This window comes from Bos indicus x Bos taurus, chromosome 17 (genome assembly GCF_003369695.1).
Source record: "Bos indicus x Bos taurus breed Angus x Brahman F1 hybrid chromosome 17, Bos_hybrid_MaternalHap_v2.0, whole genome shotgun sequence".
Classification (NCBI taxonomy): Eukaryota; Metazoa; Chordata; class Mammalia; order Artiodactyla; family Bovidae; genus Bos; species Bos indicus x Bos taurus.
This window is the reverse complement of record NC_040092.1, coordinates 4,491,930-4,515,356: the sequence shown is the minus strand read 5'-3', so window position 1 is coordinate 4,515,356 and position 23,427 is coordinate 4,491,930. Positions and strand designations below refer to the sequence as shown.

At 44.4% G+C, this 23,427-nt stretch overlaps 1 protein-coding gene across 1 annotated transcript in view; it reads left to right on the top strand.

The window, feature by feature from the left end:
* The window catches only part of KREMEN1 (kringle containing transmembrane protein 1), a 54,334-nt gene that overhangs the window by 8,029 nt on the left and 22,878 nt on the right, over nucleotides 1-23,427 (top strand). Inside the window, exons 2-3 of the mRNA XM_027566417.1 lie at nucleotides 9,501-9,663; nucleotides 13,747-13,838. Coding sequence (XP_027422218.1) covers nucleotides 9,501-9,663; nucleotides 13,747-13,838 — 255 coding nt within the window. The remainder of the gene's footprint in view (nucleotides 1-9,500; nucleotides 9,664-13,746; nucleotides 13,839-23,427) is intronic.

Below are 23,427 nucleotides of genomic sequence, written 5' to 3'. Positions count from 1 at the left end.
GGCTACAGTCCATGGGGTCGCAAAGAGTCAGACACAACTGATCACGCACTCCCCTAAAATACACTGTCTACCTGGCAGTCAGCTAGCTCCTCATTCAAGGGCTGTTGTATTTATTTGCCCACTCCATATCAACCAAGGGAAGCTGAATAGCCCAGAGCCTGGCTTCCATGGAGCATTGGCTGCCCTCCAGGATTCCATTATTGGGAAACTTTCTCACTGTCTGAAATTAAAAATCGGGCACAGGCAATACTCATGAAACTTGCCCAGAAGCCGGATTGTATCAGTTTATTTTATCTCCTTTTTAGTCTGATCGAGAACTTCAGACAGTGTGAAAGTGTTGCTCAAGTGATGGTTAGGCGAGGTGTAGATTTGAGCCAGGTGTCTCCTGTTGCAAGCAGACTCAGAATAGAAACAGGTGTATTCATTGCAAAGAGGGCTGCTCATTCCCTGTTACAAACAATTCTACCATGGATTCCATTTAAATAGCAGATTCCCTTGGTTTAAATAGCAAGCATTTGATTTTTAAATACTTTGATTTACATAAACTTTCTTGGAACTTCTCCTGGGTCGTTTCACAGTACAGCACTGACAGCCAGGGTGGAGGCCCAAACTGGTAAGGAAACCTGGGCTCTCTGAATATGTCCGTCTTGGGTTCCCCGCCTAGCCCTCCATACACCTGCTTCCCTCACTCATCAGATGTTTGCCAGGCATGTTCTGTGTGGTCTGTAGTTGCTGAGAGCACAGAGATGAGTGAACTGCTCAGGAAACTTATGGGCTAGTGGAAGCAGGGCCAGGTGCTTCTGGAGCAATTACAGTTCAAGATGATCAAGTCTTAGAAGAGCTGGGACAGCAGGCGCTGTGGGACTTGTTTTAGAGCCTGTGGTTTCCATAGGAGTGTAGTGCTGTCTCCTCTGGACCCTGAGTTTTCAGTTAGTTCTCCAACATTTGTCTTATGTTCCGATGCTTTACAGTTGACTTATGATCCACTAAGTTATTGTCCATCAGAGAAGTGGGCTTTGAACTTGAAAACATTTTATTATGCTTCCCATTTTCTTCCGTGAAAACTCTAGTGTGAAATTTTATTTCAAGATGGAAGAGGATATTCATAAGTAAATATTTAAGTAGACTCACTGATGCTCAAGCATTACACTGAGAGAGGTGCCATCACCACGCTGTGATAGAATATGTCCTGCTGGTACTGGCAGAAAAGTCCACGGTTAATTAATGAAATGTTTTCCTTAGAGTTCTGCTGAGCTAGTGACTTCTGAGCGAGTTCATGCTTTCACTGAAGCTTGGCCTGATCTTTCTGTATATGTTGGTAGGTGAATGGTCATTCTTTTTCCTTTTTTTGTCGGCTGCATCAGGTCTTAGTTGTGGCACGCGAGTTACACTGCCCAGAGGCATATGGGATCTTACTTCCCTGACCAGAGACCAAATCCCAATTCCCTGTATTGCAAGGCAGATTCTTAACCACTGGACCACCAGGAAGTCCCTCATTCTTTCTTAAAAGCTATCTCCTGGTCTTCAATTTGATGAGCGTATTTGTTTATAACATCCTACAGAATGACTGTCAGTTCCTCAAGCACTACTGCATGTTCATAGTGACTCTTGCCGGCAAAAACACATGCTTCACTGACAGGCGTGCATGCTGTCCAGTGGGCCCTCCCTGGGTAAGAGTAGAGCATATTCCAAATGAGACCCAGACTGGGGACTGGAACCCAAGCAGCCCTACATTCAGGGCCTGCTCTGCTTTGATAGTTATCTGTTTTTCAAATTATTACATAACAAATAATAAGGACCCCTCTCTGAAGTTTTTTCATGGGTCTTCTGAATTTAAACCTCTGGTCCGTTGCTTAGTGTAGGTTCAGTGTTTCTTAGAACAGTCTTTTAATCAAGTATTTTATCTGTTAATGGGTTGGGAAGATCCCCTGGAGTGGGAAATGGCAACCTGCTCCAGTATTATTGCCTGGAAATTTTCATGGACAGAGGAGCCTGGTGGGCTAGAGTCCACGGGGTTGCAAAGACTGAGCAACTGAGCAACTTATTCGTCTGTTATGAATAAGCTGGAGATTCAAATAGAAGACCTCAGGTCCTCTTCCAAAAGTATGCATTCTTTAGTTAAAATAACTTTGAGAGGTACGGGATGCTGTTTTTAAGCACACTGTTCCTATGAATGAAAAGGAAGATCTGAAAGATATTTTAATAGAAAAGCTACTGATAATTTAAATAATTACAGTGATTATTTTGGGGCAATTCTACTTTGGGCAAAAGTACAGAACTACTTTTTCCTGTGGTCAGTTGAACTGTGAATACATAGTCCAAGAACATGGTACATGAGTGTCTGTCTTGATTTTAGATGAGTGAATTTATGGTTGATTGAGTTTGATCATAGTTCTTGAAAAAGAAACTAAGGTAGATTAATTGTAAAACAACATGTTAGTATTTTCAAGGTGTCCTTTCAAAAATTTTTAATATGGGAAATTTAGAACATGTACAAAAATAGAGTGTAAGGAAGTCATTATGTATCTATCTCCCAGCTTCCATGATTGTCAACCAAGGCCAGTATTATTTCATTTGTATCCCTTTGATTCCTACAACTGGATTATTTTGTAACAAATCTCAGATATCATATCATCTCATCTGTAAATATTTCAGTATGTATCTGTAAAGGATAAGAACCCTTTTCAAAAACAGTACCACTACCATTGTCACAGCTAAAAAATTTAACAATGATTTCTTAGTATCATCAAATATCCAGTCCATTAATCAGTATTTAAATATTCCTGATTGTCTCATGGGTGTTTTTTACAGTTCAAACAAGGATCTAAACAAGGTGCATTTAGGTGATCTGACTCTATTAACCTAAGTCTGTATTCACCTAGAAGTTTCCCCTTTTTTTCTTTTTTCTTTGACATATATATGTTGAAGATGTAGCTTCTTCTAAGCAAAAAAGAGCGCTTAAGAGCCTCTCCAGAGGCAGGGCCCACATGGGAGGTGAGTTTTGTTTTGTTTTGTTTTGTTTTCCTGAAGAATCGTTGCTTCCATTAGAGAAACAGAATTAGAGCATTATAAGCTTGGAAGAGACTTTTAGTCATTAAGCCTTTCCTGTCACATTACCTCAGACTTTTGCATCTCTGTCCTATTTTGTTAGAATCCTGAGATTAGGGTTTAGAGTGAAGGGACGTTGGCTCCAATCCCCTCATTTCACAAGTGAAGAAGTGGAGACCCAAATCCAGGTGATTTCTTTAAACCTCGCAGTGTCAGCTACTTACTTCGTGTCATTTCCTCTTTCTGCAAGTGATTCTCTATGCACCATGTATATAGAAGGCCTCCTCCTTCCCCACAGACTAGCCTCTCTCTGGGGATCTAGATCTAGATCAAGATCTAGATCACTTGCCTTCTTGTAATCATGGGAATCCCTGCCCTTGGGGAGCCGTCGGTGTTAAAGATGTAGACTTTCTTCTCACAGGCTCAGCCCCATTGGGGTGAGAAAAGCTGAGAACCACTGACTTCCCAGGGCCACACACTTCTTGACCTCCAGGTTCCGTGTAACTGAAATAAGCATTTCTGAAGTGCCTTTGAGTGTCTTGAGGGCAAAAGATGATTTTGTCAGGGACCGCAGGCATTGAGGACCTACACACAAGTTCCCACCAGACACCAGTCTGTACTGGAAACGCACCAGGTGTGTTGTGCAAACATCTGACGACACTCTTATGTCGCCATCTAAGTATTAAAAGGAGCTTTTTCCACTTCAGCCTTGTATTTCTATAATCTACCTGCCTGCCAAACTTAATAGATACCTTTTAAAAGAACAGAAGATATTCCTGCGGAAAAATATTTTCTGCCTTATTTTAAGATGTCATAATTCAATTTAATGCTTGTTGATTCGTGTTGATTTCAAACTAGGCTAAAATCAGCCAGATTCTTCCAACATAGGATTAATAGAGATGCTGAATGGTTCTGTGTGTCGACTTTGATGGATTAAAAACGGTGACTCTCACAAAAATCACATCAACAGAGATCTAACTAGTAATTAGCTACCAGAAAACTAGGAAAATTCAAGACTCAGTATGAGAAAAAATTTCTATTTCTCAATAGTGTGGTTAGGAATGGTTCAGGGAAATAGTGTCGTTAGGAATGACTTGGAGCTTCATTGAGAGCTTATTCTTCAACTTTATTAAATGTTGTTGAGGAGTAGAATATCTTTTGCTTTCCCACCACTATCTCATATATGTCAGGTTTTAATTATTTTAACAGAATACCTCATTACAGTTTTAAACATGAACTTTAAAAATTCAGTGTATACACAACCCATCAAGGGTTAAATTGCCTGAAACAAGATCTTAACTTGGCGTTTTCCTCACTTATAATAAGTACAAATATTGAATTATGTGATTTCAGTAGCATATATAAACAAAGGCATGTTTCATCACACAGTTGGAATTTTAAGAAAAGCATATATGTTTTTCGCCTTACCTTTTATCCACTGAATGCTGGAATTCAACATAGGGTTCAAACCATATATATTTTTTCCTTTTATTTATCTCTTTTAAATTAAATTTTATTGGAATATAGTTGCTTTACAGTGTTGAAAATTTCTGCTATACAGTAAAGTGAATCAGCTATACATGTACATATATCCCCTCTTTTTCAAACATTACATATTTTTTTCTACCCGAATGGTAGCCTGGTAACTGTCAACAGAACTGTAAATAGCAGAATGGTGTGCCTGTCCATCCATGACATATTGCCTTTTATAGCTATGTATTTTTATGGGATAAACTACATGATTGTGATTGTTACAGTACTTTCAAAGTTATAATAAAGTTTAATTTTTTTACACTGTTTAGTAACATAGTAATGCACTGTTTATTTACATAATAATTATTTATGGGGCACCTACTGTGTACTAGGCACTTTACTTGCAGTTCCTCTGATTCTTCCATTTGTCCCAAGCTATTAATAATCGAATCCCCCTTTGTACCAGTGAAGAAACTGAGGCTCAGAGTTCAGCTGCATGCCTGCAGCTTGTAAACCACAGAGCTGAGCTCTAACTCCAGCCGGTATCGTGCTCTTTCCATGCTAGAAGTTTTTCTTGCTAGAAAGTAAGTGAGAAAAGTATTTCATTTAAACTGTTTCATAACCCTGGAGATTAACATTCGTCCTGGAAGTTTACATGTGCATGTATGTCTGTTCTGTAGGTATCACTTGTTCAGGTGGTCAGAGCTGCATAGAAGGGCTTCAGGGGCTCCATGAGCACTTCTGAAACTGTAAACTGTTGTGTATGTGATGGTTGTCTGGGGAATCAGATCCCTGTCTTTCATCCTGTTCTCCAAGAGGTCTCTGTGTACATTAAAGGATTAGGACTCCTGATCTCGCTGACCGCCCTCTTTTCAGAGATGAAGAAACTTGAGTTGTAGAAGGGATGGGCTGTGAAGGCGGTACAGCAGCCAGGTCAGAGCCAGAGCAGGACAGGCCCGTGCCCATCAGCATCCTCCTCTGATCACAAGTGCATCTCCAGTTTTTAAAAAATAAATGCCACAAGCCATACTTTGAAGGATTTTGGTGATGGAGAAAAAGATAAGGCGTCGCCAGCTTAGAAAGGCAGAATTAAGCCCGAGTGCTTCAGGCTTGTGTCTAACTTAAGGGCTGTTTTCCTTCAGTCCCCCAAAACAAAAGACTTGGGGTTCTCTGATAGAGAGGAAAGGTCCAACAGAGATGAATGGAGTGGGCTCCAGCTAGAGAAGACAGGCAGGAAATAAAGCAGGGCTTTTCACAGCTTATGATCCCTTCCTTCTCAAAACCCCTTCTCCCTTCAAGATCCCACCTTCCAGACTGCGCTTTGTCAGCCATCATGGCTGGGCCCTTCTTCCAGGCCTGAAATGTGGCAGGGCTCCAGGGCGTGGCCCAGATGTCCTCTCTCTCCACACAGGCGCCGTTACCTCCACACTTCTGGATCTGGCCTTGGCTTCTTTCCTCAACCCTGGGCTCATCTAGCCATCTGCTTACTCTCTTATCTCCATCCAGTTTTCCTGTCCAAAACCAAAGCCTTGATTCCACCCACAAGATACTGTGCCTCTTGGGTCCTCCCCATCGTAGTACATGGCAGCACCATTCACCCAGCTGCCCAGGCCTACCTCCTTGGTGTTGTTGCCAACTGCTCTTTCTCTGGGACCCTGTATTCATCAAACCCCTGCCCCCCAGCAAATACTTTGGTTCTACCTTCAAAATACATCCAGAGTCCAGCCACTTCTTCCCACCCTTCAGCTGCCAGCCTGGCCCAGGCCACCCTTCTTTCCAGCCCATCATCTGCAACAGCCACCTAGGGTCCCCTTGCCACATGCTTGGCACGCTCTTCACAGCTCCTCCTCCTCCCGGCAGCTACAATTCCGCTAAAGGATAAATCTGATCACGTCACTTCTCTGCTCAAAGCCCTCCAATGACTTCCTCTCATTCTTAGGACAAAAGCAAAAACCTAACTTATGTGGCCTTCAAGACCTTACACATCCTGGTCTTGCCTGGCCCCTCCTCTTCATGTCCCACCCACCCTTCCCCGCATACTCACCCTACTCTGGCTGGGTCAGAGGAGCGGCCTTGCACTTTCCCAAAGAGTCTATGCAGTTTTCCGGGTCTGTGCCTGCCATGCCCTCTACCCAGAAAGTCCTTCTTGTGTCATTTACTGTTTGCTTCCTCTTCTTGTCCTAGTACCCACCCTAGTATTCTGATGAAATCAAGATGCACACAATTGTAATCCAGGGTGTTCACGTTTGTTTTTCTTGTCCCCCTGCACCCCACCCCCACCCCCCCCCGCCACACACACACACAATTGACATGCACTGGGCAAGTCTGCTCAAAAAATAATTGTCAAATCTGGTAACACTGCCTCAGTTTCCCTAGTGTAATTAAGAACAAGACTGGGTCTGGGAGAAGCAGACTAAAGCCAACAGGCTTGCTTGTACCCATCCCATCTCTCAGATGCCACCTCATCCCGTTCCAGAGGGCTGGCCCTTGTATGGATGGCCACCACGTTCTTCTTCTTCAGATCAAGTCATCAGGGAACACTGACCCACTGCCCTGCAGATTGCTGTCTACTGCTAAGGCTTTCCGTTGGTCAGCCCACATTTCTGGCTCCCAAGCCCCTCCTCAGTCACTTTCGATAGGGGAAAAAGATTTCTAACACATAGAAATTAAGATTCTAGTAACTGGCAGAGATTGGCATGATGTTCTTAGAATCATCACTAGGGCAGATTTTTAGGAATATAGGTTCCCAGGTCCTGCTCTAAGCCTGAGACTGGGTAGGGTTCTGGTGTGACGAGCCCACATGCACACACACGCACACACACACACACACACGTCTCCCTCTGTCTCCAGCAGATCATATATATTCCTAGTGATGATAAGTGCTACGAAGGAAACAAATGAACGGCAGAGAAACCAGTGGAGATGGTGGGGAAGGGTTTTCTGAGGAGATAATGTTTAGTCTGTGATGGGAAGTATTAGGGGAAGAACTTTTCAGGCAGGAAATAGCATGGTGTGTTTATAGAATTAAAAGCAGAAGAATGTGGCTGGAGCACAGCAAATGACGAGGGGAGAGCTTGGTCGGTGGAGAGAGGGCCTGGGGCGACGTCTCACAGGTTCGCAGACAGGGACGAAGGCTCTGGGTTTCGTTCCCAGTGCTCACATCTCTCTGGGAGTTTTGAGCCCTGTGTGGAGAACAGGTTGTTGGGAGCACGAAAGTGGATGCTGTGGGACCCGAATCGGACCATATTGTCCTCCCATGGTGAACAGGACAAAGGTGACGGAGAGGAGAGGGTAGTTTCAGGAACTCGTTTGACAGAAGTCCACAGGACTCACCTGTGAGAGGAAGCAGGGTGAGGGAGAGCGGGAAAGCACGGGTGAGGCCAAGGGGTTGTCAGAGGCAGCGTAGGGTGTGAGCCTGAACCTCAGTCGCCTCATCTGCAAAGTGGGGGTGTTAAGGCCTCCGGGCTGGGCTGGTGATAAGCTGATGTAAAGCACTTAGAGCAGAGCCTGGCACTCAGTAGAACCCCATGTAAACGTCAGCAGTGATGTGGATGGTGGTGATTCATCCAAGGTCGCACAGCTGTTAGGCATCAGGTCTGGGACCAGTGGATTTTCTGCTATACTGAGCTGCCTCCTTCAGTTACCTTTGAACTTTTTAAATTCGTGCACACTCTTGGTGGAGGGTTCGGTTGACTCAGAACATGACAAGTCACCCTTCTCACAACGTGTAGGTGAAGTGCGAGGTGTCCTGTGCAGCCTGGGGTTCCCGATTATTTTGGCTGTCCATAAAACCATGCCATTCTGGGCAAAACCGGCCCAGATTGGGAGAGGAAGCTGGTACAGGAAGAGAGATGATCTGCGGGTAGGTTTCAGATACGTTTCAGAGTATAGACCTGCCCGTGTTATGCACATGCTGAGGCTGGAAGAGGAGCACGCCCCACATTGGGAGCTGGAGGTGTGAGTCCTTCATGCCGGAAGTTGTGGGTCAGCACATGCCAGGAGAGGGAAAGGAACAGAGCCAAGAATGTTAGCGTAACTCCCCCAGATTGTCAGGTTCCTAGGGATACATCTTAAAGAAGTGTTTGAAGTGCTTCTATCTGTCAGTTTCAACTAAGCTAATTTTCGGAACTCGCTCTTTGTACCGTGCCTTTCTTGTGAACCTCTGCGAATGTAATGCATGCAATATGTGGGGGAAAATCCTCTCAGCCGAGGTTCCCATCCAGCCCCCACCCCTCCCTCACAAAGTCTGAAAGGCAGATTTTAGAAGCACAACTGTTGCACCTGCAAGGGTTTTGTCTTCTTATTAAAGGGAACTCAGACCATGTTGAACGTGTCCTGTAGGAAGGAATTTCAGAAGGAGGTGAAAGAAAATGCCAGCTCAGCGCCCACTCCCTCCTGTTGACTGTCTGTTTTGTGGCACCTCCGTCTCAAGCAGCATAGGGAGGACTGTTCTTCATTACCAGGGAATGTGAGTCATTCCCAGACCCGTGTGATTGGGATTCCAAAGCGTTGCTGTATCCGATGGTCTTATTAAATCCAAGTGTCAGTGCAGCCTTTCAGCCGTAGAAGAGAGCTCAGTTAGAGCTGGTGCCCTGGTTCCAGTTACCACACAGAGACGCTGGCGGTGCAGTGACCCCCTCTGAGCACCCAGAGTTCCTCATGGATGGCTCCCAGATTTGGGGGTTTTCCCGGTTCACTTCATGGGCTTCAATACATTTCAGCTCCCTGTTTATATCCTAGCTGGGATCTGTATACTTTCGGGGAAAATGTCCTTGTGTCTGCAGACAAGCAAGTGCCAAGAGGAGCCTGGGCTTTGGAGGGTACCCAGTCCTACCAGTGCTCAACCCACTGTGTCTCGGATCCAGCAAAACGCTACCCATTTCCAGCTCCATCCAAACAAAACAGGACATCTAGCACAGAGGGAGGAAGCTATAGATGTTGCCAGAAACTTAGTTTGCTCTGTCTTTTCTTTTTCCTAGAATGTTTCACAGCCAACGGTGCAGATTACAGGGGAACACAGAACTGGACGGCACTGCAAGGTGGGAAGCCATGTCTGTTCTGGAACGAGACTTTCCAGCATCCTTACAACACTCTGAAGTACCCCAACGGGGAGGGGGGCGTGGGCGAGCATAACTACTGCAGGTAAGACCCTCCTCCGGTCTCTTCCCGCCTTGCTCACGACTAGGCAAAGCTTTGTCTTCCTTTTGGCCAACTCAGAAAGCCTTTCTTGTTACTATTTTAGAAACGTTTCTCGCAAAACTGCGTGCGCGTGTGCACACAAACACACACACAAACACAGAATCTCTTTTCAACTTGGGGCTCTTTGATGTTGGTTTGCAGAGCTCTGCTTTCCTGTCTGATCACTTCCATGTCTCTTTGGGAGGGTTTCCTTTGTTGGCGCTGCCACCAGAAGACTCAGCTTCTTAAGCTGCCGTGGATGTCATGGGCAAGTGGAGCACTGTCTGTGGCCCGAACTTCCCTCTGCTTCTGAGCTAAGGAAGATGCCCTGTGTTGTCCCACATCCTGCCAGCCCAGGACCACCTTGCTCTGGGAGCACCTGTAGCCAGCAGATTTGTGCTCTTTCTTTCCTTTCAGTATACTCGGGTGTTTCTTTGCTCTTTCACCTGCTGTCTGACCCTCATAGGGGCTGAACTCCATGGTGCTTCAAGTGTGTACTTGTGATTGTCAGGGGAGATGATCCATGGCTTTGATCAGATTCTCAAAGTTGTCAGTGATCCAGATCAGCTTGAGAGTCACTGGTCAGTAGGGACCAGAGCACCTTTGGTTATAGCTACGTCTTAGGTATTTATATCCAGGGTCCTGGTTACGTGACTCATGGTTCAGCCACGTGCTGAATTTAATCATTATTAGGACAGGTACAAAGGCAGCCTCTTAAGCCACTGGGGCAGGGAAAAACGATCGCTGAGTTACTCTTTGAGCCACACACTCTGCCCCCAGTTCTAGCAGAATGTTGGGATCTTCGCACTGTTGACCCAGCTGAGACAACATATTTATACCTATACTGCACGGGCCCCAGTGTTTACCTGCTGCCCTCCCCAGGTACCTTTGCCCACATCTAGGACCCTTGGGCTTATCTTGAAGTCTCCAGGCCTGTAGTCCGTGTTGTCTTCATCTCTTTGCTTCATCTTGATTCTAATGGACACCAACTGGCCATTCCCTCATAGCTACTAGTGCACTGTTTTTTAGTTTGCTTTTTGATTGCTGTTTTTTATGTTACATTTTATTTTTTGTTTGTTATAGAAGTGTTAAAAGTTTATTAAAAAATTTCTCAAACACCACAGATATATATGCTGCTGCTGCAGCTGCTAAGTCGCTTCAGTCGTGTCCGACTCTGTGCGACCCCATAGACGGCAGCCCACCAGGCTCCCGCATCCCTGGGATTCTCCAGGCAAGAACACTGGAGTGGGTTGCCATTTCCTTCTCCAATGCATGAAAGTGAAAAGTGAAAGTGAAGTCGCTCAGTCATGTCCGACTCCTAGCGACCCCATGGACTGCAGCCCACCAGGCCCCTCCGTCCATGGGATTTTCCAGGCAAGAGTACTGGAGTGGGTTGCCACTGCCTTCTCCACAGATAGATATATATATATATATAAACTATATATATATAGTTTAAATAAAGTCCTCATTTTACCTCTTCCCTCCCAAATCCTCTCCAACAAGGCCTTCTTCCCAGAGGTAACAGTTTGTTTATATATTACTTCACGTTTTGCTGTCTTTTGCATTTTAGCATTAATATTACACATGCTCATTAAATAATCCTTTTACATTTTATTTTCAAAGTTGTACATGATCATTAATTTTTTTCTTTCATATTTAAAAGAAATGAACCCCACTTCACTTCTGGCTTATTTCCTTCCCCTAGCTTTTCTATTGGGAATAGTTGGCTTGGGTTAAGAAGAGTACTTAGGAAGAGAAACCAGTGTTTGTTTTTTGTTTTATCTTCTTGTTCTAAACTATCTCTTGGTATTAGGCTGTTCGTTTATCCTATTCTTCTGATGCCTTCTATCAAGCAAGTCTTCTCAGATGTGCTCCTGTTTTTAAATCTGATTTTAAATTTCCCACGAGGTTTAATTTACATGAAAAAAAAAATTTATTTTCTTATAGATTAGCACCCAGTTCCACCACTAGGCTCCCACACACGTACCAGTAAATATCCATTAAGGAAACACTAAGCGCCAGGAGCACCACCTTCCTCCTGAGCCTTGGCTGGCTGCAGGCCTCTCCTTTGATTTGGTGAAATGTACCAGACCTGACCTAAGTTTATCCTTCAAAAAAGGGACACTGAAATTGTCGATTATTATCACATTAGAGAGCCCTGGGACCTTTTGTTTTAGCACCGAAGCGGAATCAAAGATGAATTTACCTGTTCTTTCTTAACCTTTTCTGATGCTTTTCAGAATGGTTTTAACTTTGATAACAAACAGTTGTTTTCGAAAGACTTTACCAAATCCTACATCAAAGCAAAACACTGAATAGAGGGAGGAAAATGACAGTGAAATACTGTCTAAAGAAGGGCTTTGTACAAGTTCTCCAACTTTGATTTCTCAGCTGACACCCGACACCATGTTTGTCTTACATGATGTTTCCAATGCCATCCCAGTCACAATGTCTGAGAGATGGCGAGTGATGGGAATGGGCTTCTCTGGGCTCTGTGTATCTGGGTTGGGGGTGGGAGGACAGAGGCTGGGACAGCAGGGTTGGTGCTGGCACCTGCCTTTGGGCACAAAAAATAAAAGGACCCTTTGTGCTTCAGGGTGGCTTATCTTCTGGGCCGCACAATAGGCTGATCGCTCCCAGGCCTGATAGGGGCTGCTCCAAAAGCTTAGGCCGCAGGGTCTTTATGCCCATTTCCGGCCTAACCGGAGTGTCAGGTTTCCAGCCTTCTGAGTCCAAATAAAGGGAGCTTGAAAAGCAGCAGAGAGAGGCAAGGCTTTTCTGTGTGTCCATTAACCCCTGCCATCTTTTGCTGTGTTTCAGCAGCACTGCCCATTATTGTCGTGGCATCTCAGAGTTGAAAAGACCTTAAAGCCATTTATTCCAAGCTACTTGTATAGAAATGTGAAATAAGTCTTTTGCAATTATTACTGCCATGTCAGAAGTTGGTACCAGGATAACAGGACTCTCTGTTCTGACTGAGACTCTTTGGTGTAGTTTTCTTTAGAAGTTTCTGAGACGTTAGTATTTTGAAGTGAAAAGAGGACCCATTTCTATCACAGGTGAGTTGACTGGCCTGATCCTATTGAAAACTTGTCAGTGGAGTCTGGAGCGTGTGAATTTTATTTTATTGTTTAAAAATCACACAGTGTTCACTCTAGAAGACATAAGAAAATAAAGGGAATCAGAAAATAAAAACATTAGAATTATTAATACCTATAGTCCCATCATCTAGAGATAAATACTTCCAAGGATCTGGTGTGTATCCATCCCTAAATATATCTTTTCAAAAATGGGATTGTTGTCATACATTGTGTTTTAGAACTGCCTTTTAAAAAAAAAAAAGAACCTAACAAGACATGTGAATTTCTTTCCATATTAATAAATATGTCTCTACACCACATTTTTACCAGCTGTCTAGCTTTCCCTTATATGGACATATTTATTTAACCAACCTTTAATTATTGTTTCTAACTTTTTTGCATTGTGAAAATGCTGTGGTGAACATCTTTGCAAGTAAAGATTTCCCTAGAATACAACATTGAAAGAAAACTTGTGCAGTAAAGGGGGTTTTGCGTATCTTCAGGACCTTTGACTCTGAGCCTCCGAGTCTCCATCCTGGCCGTTGGCTCCATCCGTATGTTTATGCACAGTTCTATGGGCACCTGTGCTCTCCCAGTCATGGGGTCCCCGTGTTCACAGTTAAGGTGCCAGGGCTGTTTGGAATCATCTAGTCAGTGGTCAGTTGTCCCGGTCACACTGCAGTGAATTCGTGTAAACACACTTCACCTTTGCTCACCCACCACCCCGCCCTCAAGCTCTGAAGTTTCTGTGGCAGTGGATTGCATTATTCTTGTAGTAGTCCCACTTTTTTCTTCTTCATGAGAGGTGGCATTAAGATACATATGAATTATTAGAAACAACACAGAAGCTGGAGATTTTTTGTCTGTTTGGTTTGGTTTTGGTGGGGGTTGGTAAAACTGAAAAGCAATAAGCCAGTTGACTTAAAACAAAGGGAGTGTTACCGGGTGTGTCCTTTTCCCTCCCCAGAAACCCAGACGGTGACGTGAGCCCCTGGTGCTATGTGGCGGAGCACGAGGACGGCGTCTACTGGAAGTACTGCGAGATCCCCACCTGCCAGAGTAAGGCCCTGACTCCCCCTTGGCCCCGAGCACTAGGCCTTCGGAGTGGAGGCCAGTGCCCCAGAGTGAGCAGGGGAGGGCAGATAGTGCAGGCAGGCAGGTGGGCTTCCTGGAGCAGGTGGGAGGAAAGCCACCTGGGCTGAAGATTTTCACTTCTCTCATGGAGGCTTTTTGGGAAGGAGACCCTCAGGTTCTCTCAGGACCCCCTTGCCTCCATGGAGAAGCCCAGAACTTCACCTTCCACTGGCTTTCCTCACACTGATTCTTCGATGGGTAGAGATGCACCAGCTTGGTAGCAGTCCATAAAAAGAAACAGTACCTTGGACTTTGGGGAATTAATTTTCAAAAATGAGGGAATTCCCTGGTAGTCCAGTGGTTAGTACTCAGCACTCTCACTGCTGGGGCCTGAGTTCAATCCCTAGTTGGGAAACTAAGATCCCACGGGGTGTGGCCAATTTTTTTTTTTTTTAAAGAATGAACGAAGAGCCTTTTATTGACAGTAAAACTAAGTTGTGACTCTACTTACTGTTTAGATTTGATGTGCTGTGTCCCATGAAAGCTGGTGTTCAGTAAATGTCTAATTAGATACCTTCAAAACCAATGTGATAGCTCCTTTCCTTACATTAGCATAAAGATGTTCTATTGTTATATTACAATAGCTCACAATTTGTCACTCCCTACTACTGGAAAACCCACTTTCTTCAGCCTTTTAGCACAAGATCTGTCTTCTAATCTGTTCATTCCTTCATTCCCTGTTCAGTGTTTATTATATGTATGTAAAGGCAGAAAGGTATCCTGACCCTCAGGGCATATGTGATATGTCAGGGGATCTTAGAAAGGTACTTGAAAATAAGGTTGAAAATGTTGCGGGAAGATTTAACATATGGAAATCAAAACTACACATGGTGGCCATAAGGCGTTTACTAATCGGTGTTTATAATGTCTTGTTAAATATGCCAGAGGAATAGAGTTTCTCAGTTCTTAGAGCTGAAGGAAAGGACTGCTCTTTCATAATAAGCCTACCCGGATTTTTTCCCTCATGATTTAAATCTACCCTTTCTCCTGCCTTCTCTCCCACTCCTCAGGTCAGGAAGGGTATGGAGGTCCAAGTGGGACTCAAGCCTCTCTCCTTGTGCCCACCTCAGCAGTGTGAACTCTGCTGCCTCGGGGGGACCAGTGCTCACTTTCATGAGCTAAACTTTCGCATGTCTCACTACTGCCCAGCAGTTAGGCCCTCACTTCCCTGTCCTTCCAGCCTGGTATACCTTGGTTCAGCTCTGCCAAAATGAGAAAACTGTAAAGACCAGAAGAATAGGCTTTTGCCCAGGCTGCTTAATCAAATTTTTAAAATGAAAAACATCTCTTTTGGCTCTAGTTATGTGAAGAAGGAAGGGGCTAGGGGAGAGGAAAGCAGATTTTCCTCGGTCCATTTGTTCTGCACAATGATGGTCTTTTAGTACCAGCCTATGTCATTCTCTTAGGAATGGCAAAGAGGGGGTTTCAGTCCGAGTGCTTTTATTTAGAAAGATAATCCTCCACTCTCATTTATAAAATATAATTTGGGCCAATGGAAGCAGACTCACGTGGTCACTGAGTTCCAGAGTAGAGAATTCCAGCAAAATAGTACGAACCACCTAGGTCCCCTCTAATTTGTAATATTTGTCAGATGTGTCTCACTGTTCCAAAAGAAAGACTAAATGTCATTTTTCTTAAAGGCACTTTCATAACCCTCTCAGAGCTTCTAAAGCTGGTCTTGAAATGGTCAAGGTGGGAAGACACACAGAAGTTGGGAATGAGAACTGGGAGCCCTTGGTTTAGGGCGGTGGGAGGAGGGAGCAGTATCTGGCTTTGGTCTTTTGGAAAACCCTTCTGTTCACCCTGTGGGCACCAGGGTCCCCACTGAGCCAGGCCTCAGACCTTGAGTCTGCAAGGACATTGTGCTTTTAATTTGTCAGATTAATAGAGTTGAGAAAACCTCCCAAGTTGTTTGCAGCAGGAGACCTTGGTAATTGCCTGATGGACTCAACTGAGATCCAGCCTGCCTATTTTAGGCCAGTTTTGCCCTATTTCTGGATGTGGAGTCATAATTTTCATGAATAATACTAACCCTCTGTGTGAAACCCGCTATTCATGATCAGCATTGAACTTGTCATACAGGAAAAGGCCTGTGACATGATCAGATTCCTGGAAAGTTCATATCTGAATATAACAGACCCAGCAGGAGCCAGGGGGAATGAATGTTTAGGGACAAAGCCGAGTGTGGTTGAATGGTGGGCCATTGTGTGGAGACCGGAATCTCTGTTACGCAAAGAGCTAAAACAAGTAGGCAGGCAGAGACCAAGTCTGATTCAAAAGGGAGCAGAGAGAGATCTGAACCGTGCTCTTGACCTATGCAGCTCAGATCAGAACTTACTGTTAAAAGGAGAACAACCCCCAGGAAATTGGATTTGCTCTTCAAACTGCTTCTGCCAGTATGTGTCTCAGAACCCCCATTCTTATCACAGAGAGAAGAAATATAGATTTTTAAAAGGAAATCCCAACATCAAGTTTACTATCCCTGTTTGTCCCGCCTCCTGAATCTCTTAAGTCCTGTTGACTACTGAATAGGAAATCATTTGGCTTAATGTCCAGCCTTTGCGTGTCTGTCTCTTGTTAAATAGTCAGCCTCACCAGTCCTATTCCTGTTTATTTCATTGCTTTTGAGGGACAGGCACTATAATACCCCGCATGGCTTTTGCTTTGTTCTCTTTTACCTACAAATTCTTTATAAAAGTTTCATACAGTTTTTGAAACTAAGTAGGCTAGTTGGGGGAGAGCAGAACCTGCAAATGGTATTTAAAGACAAATATCATTTTCTTCACATCCCTGATTAGATCCTGAGGCCACAGGCATGAGAAATTTATCATGTAGGCTCCAAGAGCTATTTTTGGTTTGCAATAAAATTTTCACCTGATTTCTACACACTCAACTATAAAAATTCCCCTTCGAATTAGGGAAATTTGAATCCTGACGATGTTATATTAAGGAATCACTGTTAACTTTAATAGGTACAGTAATGGCATGCATATAGAGAGAGCCCTTTTAAATTACAGATGCACACTGAAGTTATAGTATATCTGAGATTTGTTTTAAGTGATCTAGCCTTCCAAAGAGTGAGTGGGTGGGACGGGTGCAGGGGAAACAGATGAAATAAGAATATTTTTTCTAAAGTGGCTATTTGTTGATGCTGGGTAAGAGCTCATATTCTTTCCTATGTTTTGTGTATGCTTGAAAGTTTCAATTACAAAAAATAGTTTTTGTAATACTGAAAGAATTTGTAATATTTAAAAAATTTTAAACTGAATGTGTAAACACATTCAAAGTATCCAGATTCAAGTATGTAACATGACTCACCTAACTGTGCTTTTTAAACATAGTTCACAGGTATTTGGGTTAGTTATTAAACTTTTAATAAGTTTAATATTGTTGGTTATTAAATTTATTTAAAATTAGTTATTAAAGTTTAAAATCACAAGGACCTTAGAAGTGATTAGCTGTGACAAACGACATTATTTAAGCTCTAACCATATAGTAGGGGACACAGGGGTGGCATGGTCTGCAGCCAGTGGGGAACCCCTAGTTTAGAAGTGAAGGCAGCACATAAAGAGGTGAGCACATGTGAGATGCTCTGCGTACAGGAGATGAACAGAAGGACGGGAGCACTGGAGAGGGGGTCTGCTCTGCACAGGCAGGGCTGCTCTGCCAGAGCACTTCTGTAAGAAGTAGGGCCTTAGTGCAGGGCTTTTCCCACTTTACGGTACCTACCATCACCAGAGAGCTTATTAACATGCAGGTTCTCATTCAGTAGCTCTGGGACAGACCTGGGATTCTGTGTTTCTAACAGGCCCCTGGGATGCTGGCACTGCAGGACTGCACTTTAAGCAGCCAGGGTAGGGTGGGGCGGAGGGAAAAGTTTGCATGCGTGCACACACACAGGAATTCTCATGCACATCAGTGTTGCTAAGACATCGGTTTTAAGAAAAAAGGTCAGGAAATGAGGTCTGAGAAAAATTAGATGGGGCCAGATCATGGTCTGGGTACAAAACCTGACCCAGAAAGACAGTGATGAGGCCTGGGGGAGGGCCAGGGTCAGAAGGAAGCCCTTCTCCATTACTTCCTAAGCCTCTGTGTCAGGGATTCGGGCCATTGTTCCTCCCTCCTAATCCGGGAGAAGTTCTCTCCTGGTGGCATCATTCTCCCAGACTTGCCCTAGGAGGACTCCAACAACAGCACCTCTGCCACTTGGGACCTTTGGTCGGTGACCTCACTGGCTTAAGTTCCTTTTAATTAAATGACACCCTGACTTTGTTCAAACAGATTTGTTGTTCCTTATAGAAATGCAACCCAAAAGAGCAGGGTTTGAAAGCTTCTAATTGTGATCCCTAATAAGAGTTTTTAAAGTTCAATTTCAGTGTATGTGCTGCCGAAGCGAGCACTAGAGTTTTTAAACTTCAGACTTTGAGTAAAAAGCCAAGGGCACTTTGGCAATGATGGTCAAGGCAGGCCCTCAACTACAGAAAATGTTCTGCTTCTGTCAGCACTTTTTGCATTTTAATGTCAGAACTGATTTTTTAATGTTTTAGCTTTTTTCAGTTATTATTGAGTACCTCATATGTGTAAAGCACTTATATTCACATTACCTTTTCAACAATTCTGTGAAGCAGGTGGTATGTTCCCTCCCTCCTGCCCTCCTTGGTCAGATGAGAAAATGAAGCTGGAGTGGTTAAGTGATTTGATGAGGATTACCCTCTGAGCCAAATAGGATTTGAGTCTAGGACTCCTCATGGCAAGACCAACCAGTGCCCTTTCCCTCCCAGGACTTGTGAACAGCCCCATTTCCTTTAGTTCCTTAAAAGTGGGGGGCTTGGGATGGAACCAGGCTACAGTTGAGGTCATTCTTAAGAATTTTTCTTTGGGTATTGTTTGGTAATTTGAGTTTGAAATTCTGATAGTATGCTGAATTATTAGGATTGCCTTTTCAACATTGGGGAAACCAAAGGATTAACTCAGTGGCGACAGAGGGTCTGCAGTTCAAGCTGTTAGCTCCAAGCCATTTTCTTTTCTCCTCTGAGTTTGGGAAATCCCAGACCCCAGGAGAAAGCAGGCTGTGATAGTATCCAGGAAGCATTCACTGCAGGCAGAGCCACTCTGGACGCTGTTGGGCCCATCTCCACGGGTGTTCCTGGCCCAGCTGTTCTCAGCTGGGAAGGGGCTCCCCACAGGTGGACCCTTGGCCTGAAACCATGCATCAGCGGCCTTGTTCCAGCCTCAGGGTCTCTCCCAACACCATGTTCCCATTGCTCTGAACTTCACCTTGAAAAAGACACATCTCTGTACATCACTAACACTTTACAGCTAAATAATGAAACCTCAAACTGTAGCCCATACCCAAAGCAATATTGAAGTTGAAATGAACATTAATACTGTACTTTATGCAGTCTCATTTTTCACCTTTTCTCTCTTTGAAACTACAATTACATAACCTTTTTATCTAAGTGAACCCTTTTAGGTTACCAGAATTAGCGGTCAGAATCCTCTTTTGATGATTTATTTTTTGTTTGTTTTCCCAACTGGACTAAACTGTTCAAATACAGACATAGGTTCTGGAATCTCTGTGAGGGACAGACCTTAAAGTGGTGGGGACCCGAGGTTTCTTTGAAACCTGTATTTGCTCAGTGGGGCTCTCTCATTTTACTTGGACTGTATGTCTGTTTACGGAGGGGTGCTAATAGAATTTATGGGGGCTTTCCCCCCTCAAACCATATATTTTAACAGTCTTCCACAGCCCCTTGCACAGTGCAGGCTTTAACAGTTTAGTTCAGTCTCTCAGTAGTATCCAACGCTTTGTGACCCCACGGACTGCAGCACACCAGGCTTCTCTGTCCAACACCAATTCCTGGAGCTTGCTCAAACTCATGTCCATCGAATTGGTGATGCCATCCAACCATCTCATCCTCTGTTGTTGCCTTCTCCTGCCTTCAATCTTTCCTAGCATCAGGGTCTTTTCCAATGAGTCAGTTCTTCACATCAGGTGGCCAAAATATCAGTCCTTCCAATGGATATTCAGGACTGATTTCCTTTAAGATTGACCAAGGGACTCTCAAGAGTCTTCTGTAACACCACAGTTCAAAAGCATCAGTTCTTTGGTGCTCAGCTTTCTTTATAGTCCAACTCTTACATCCATACATGACTGCTGGAAAAACCATAGCTTTGACTAGGCAGACCTTTGTTGGCAAAGTAATGTCTCTACTTTTTAACATGCTCTCTAGGTTGGTCATAGCTTTTCTTCTAAGGAGCAAGCATCTTTTAATTTCATGGCTGCAGGCACCATCTACAGTGATTTTGGAGCCCCCCAAAATAAAGTCTATCACTGTTTCCATTGTTTCCCCATCTATTTGCCATGAAGTGATGGGACTGGATGCAGGCTGTAATAGATGCTCACCAGATGTGCTTGCTGATGTGATTGTCGTATCTCTCCCAGGAAGAGACAACACGATCCAGAGGAAAGAACTCAGCCTCCAAAGTCCTTCACCTTAGGTTGGAATCATCACTTGCTTATAGCTCACGGCAAAGTGACTCCTCTCTTAGCCTTGGTCTCCTCATCTCTACCTTCCAGGGTCATTTTGAAGATTAAATGAGTAAAATACACATGTCTCCGAGTCCAGGGACCTAGCAGAAGGTAGGCAGAAAAGTACGGGCAGGGCCTGTGGTGGCCTGTGCTGCGTCCAAGGTGTGGACTACCACTGGCGTGTTCCTAATATCCAATTCCTAAACAGGTTCTTCCCAACCTTCATTTTATTGCCGTTCAGTCCTGCATTATCTGATTGGCCCCAGGGCCCTGGAGTGTGCCTCAACTGCTTGCCCGGAGGCTGTTCCCCTGGGGCCTGGTGTGACCCTGTGCTCAGGGAACACCGGATGCCCTGCATTCCTCTGACAGTGCAGTTTTATGGTTTCAGAACAGGCATATCTCTATTACTCATTGTTTTTGGCAGTGGATGTTATTTAATTTCTCATTAAAAAATTCAGACTTTCTGAATCAAATGGACATTTTCCTCAGCGACAGTTATATACGTTGCATTTCAAAAATGTTCTAAAGCATATTAATAGCTTAAAAAGGGAAAATCATTCAGATCAGTAAGGACAGTTTTACTGATAATCTTTATACCAGCACTGGCCTGTAAAAAATACACATGAACATAAGGAATAGTCCCACCCTCAATCTTATGATGTAATTAGGAATCTGAGCTATAAACACAGGAGAAAATTGGAGACCAGCCACCAATTATATAAATAAGATTGAGTTATGTGGTAGAGAGCTGTGAGTTTTTGAAGTTGAGAGGGCTCGGTGAGGGTTGGGGAGCTGGAGGCATCATTAGAGAGAAAGGCCAGATGGAGCTGGAGCGGTCAGGGCCCCACAGGTCAGGGAACAAACAGCCAGACAGAGACGCAGAGGAAGGACACGGGACTGCTGTGCATGTCGGTGGGAGTTACGCTGCCCAAGGAAAGGAGTGGACAGAGAGGAACTGGGTGGGAACCTTGAACACCAGGGCTGATTAGATTGAGGCTCACATACAGGGAAAGCCCTCCTCATTCAGGAAGATGAGCCCAGTGTCCGTTATAGGGTGGATGGAGGAGGGATGTTTGGGGAGGGGAGGATAGGCGTAGATTTCAAAACAGAGGGATGAGGGCCTCGGCTGTGGTGGTGGCAGCGAGATCATGCAGGAAGGGTTCATCCAAGACGCCTATAGGAAGGAGTCAGAACTTGATGACAAGTGAAATACATACGGCATGAAACAGCAGGACGAATAAAGGATGCCTCTGTGGTTCTTTGCCTGGGATGTTTGTGGTGTCCAGAAAAAAAGTTCGAGTCAACAAACTGAGCTCTCTTCCCAGAGACACAGCAGTACCGTACCATTCCTCCTGAACTCGGACTGACCTTCTGTCGAGTAAGGTGTTTCGGTTGTCTTGTTACTGCATCACAGGCCACCCCAAAGCCCTGGTGTCTCAAAACAACAATAGCTTGTCGTACCTCCTCACTCTGTGGATTGGCTGAGTTTCAGCTTGGCTGTGTTCCTCCTGCTCTCATCTGGACTCAGTCAGGTGTCTGCATCCATCGGGCCTCTGCTGGGGCTGGGATACCCACGGGATGTCCAGGCTGGCCTCAGCCCCCTACCTGGGCAGCCTCTCTTTCCAGCAGCATACTTAGACCTCTTATAGGGTGGCCGGCTTCCAAGAGAAGCTGCCAGTCCTCTTAGGGGGTGAACTCAGAAGTCCACCATATTCTCTTAATCAAAGCAAGTCACAAGGTCAGTACTGATTCAAGAGGAGAGGAAATTGGTTCCAAGTCTAAAGTAGGGAGTCGCACACATGTATGGGGAGGGAGGAAATGATTAGAGCCTCCTTTGGAGACAGTCTACCACGTTCTATCCCCAGAAATTAACTTTCAAGAAGGGACTCCTGCCAGAGGAGAACTGTCTCTGTGATACATCAGGGTCGTATGGGGGTCAGAACCCTTAGGAACTTTTCCTGCCTTCCCCAAGGGTAAAATTTCATAGGGGAAGACAAGGTCTTGTTTACTTACTTATTTGGGTGAGTCGCTATGAAACTCCGAGACATGAGTAAAAGAATCAGAGTGACTGAAAATGAGAACTGATATTTAGAAATAAAGTTATAGAGGTAGAGGGACTTCCCTTGAGGTCCAGTGGTTATGACTCCATGCTTTCACTTGCATGGGGCTTGGTTTGGATCCCTGGTCAGAGAACTAAGATCCTGCATGTTACATGGCATGGCCAAAAAAAAAAAAGTTGCAGAGTTAGAGTGTGGCCATGTTATGGTAGGACTTGGACCAAGCTGGCAACTGTCAGGTTTTTAACGGAAGTTGTAGGTGGACAGGATGGAATACAGGGTGCTCATGGTCATGGGCTGAGAGTATGGAATAATCCACACCTAACCTATTGATGCTCTGAGGGAAGTCTTTGAAATGACTGGTCATCTGATAGGACTATCAGTGGCATCATCTCACGTGTACTTAGTTCCTTATTCCCCTCTCCTCCAGAAGAGCGAATTCGGCTCCTGAGGCACCAGTGTGGAGGCAGAAGGTAGTGAATGACATTATGGTGTTTATAATAATTAGCCTCACCCACTCGCCCCCGCCTCCCACCCCGCCCCGCCCCACCTCGCCTTCTGTAGCGGGAAACTAGAAGCCAGTATACATATATCGTTTTGGTGTTTTGTTAATACTTTCAAACAGTGTACACTGAAAACAGAATCATTTATTTGTTTTCATATAATTCTCCCGATGTGCTTCATCACACATTAGTGATCAGAAATGAGATGTAATTTCCCAGTCCCTGCCCACAAGACCTGAATAGGACCTGACTGTAAGTTGAAGGAAGATTCACCCTAACTCAAGGATTGTGCAAGAATGAACTGCTGCTGGGTTTGGTTGATTGTAGATGGGTTGTGGTGTGGTGTATCTGAAGGCTATTGAATACAACTTACAGTGCTTAATAAAAATCTTTATTTAGTGTAAAAAAGTAAAACAAGCAAT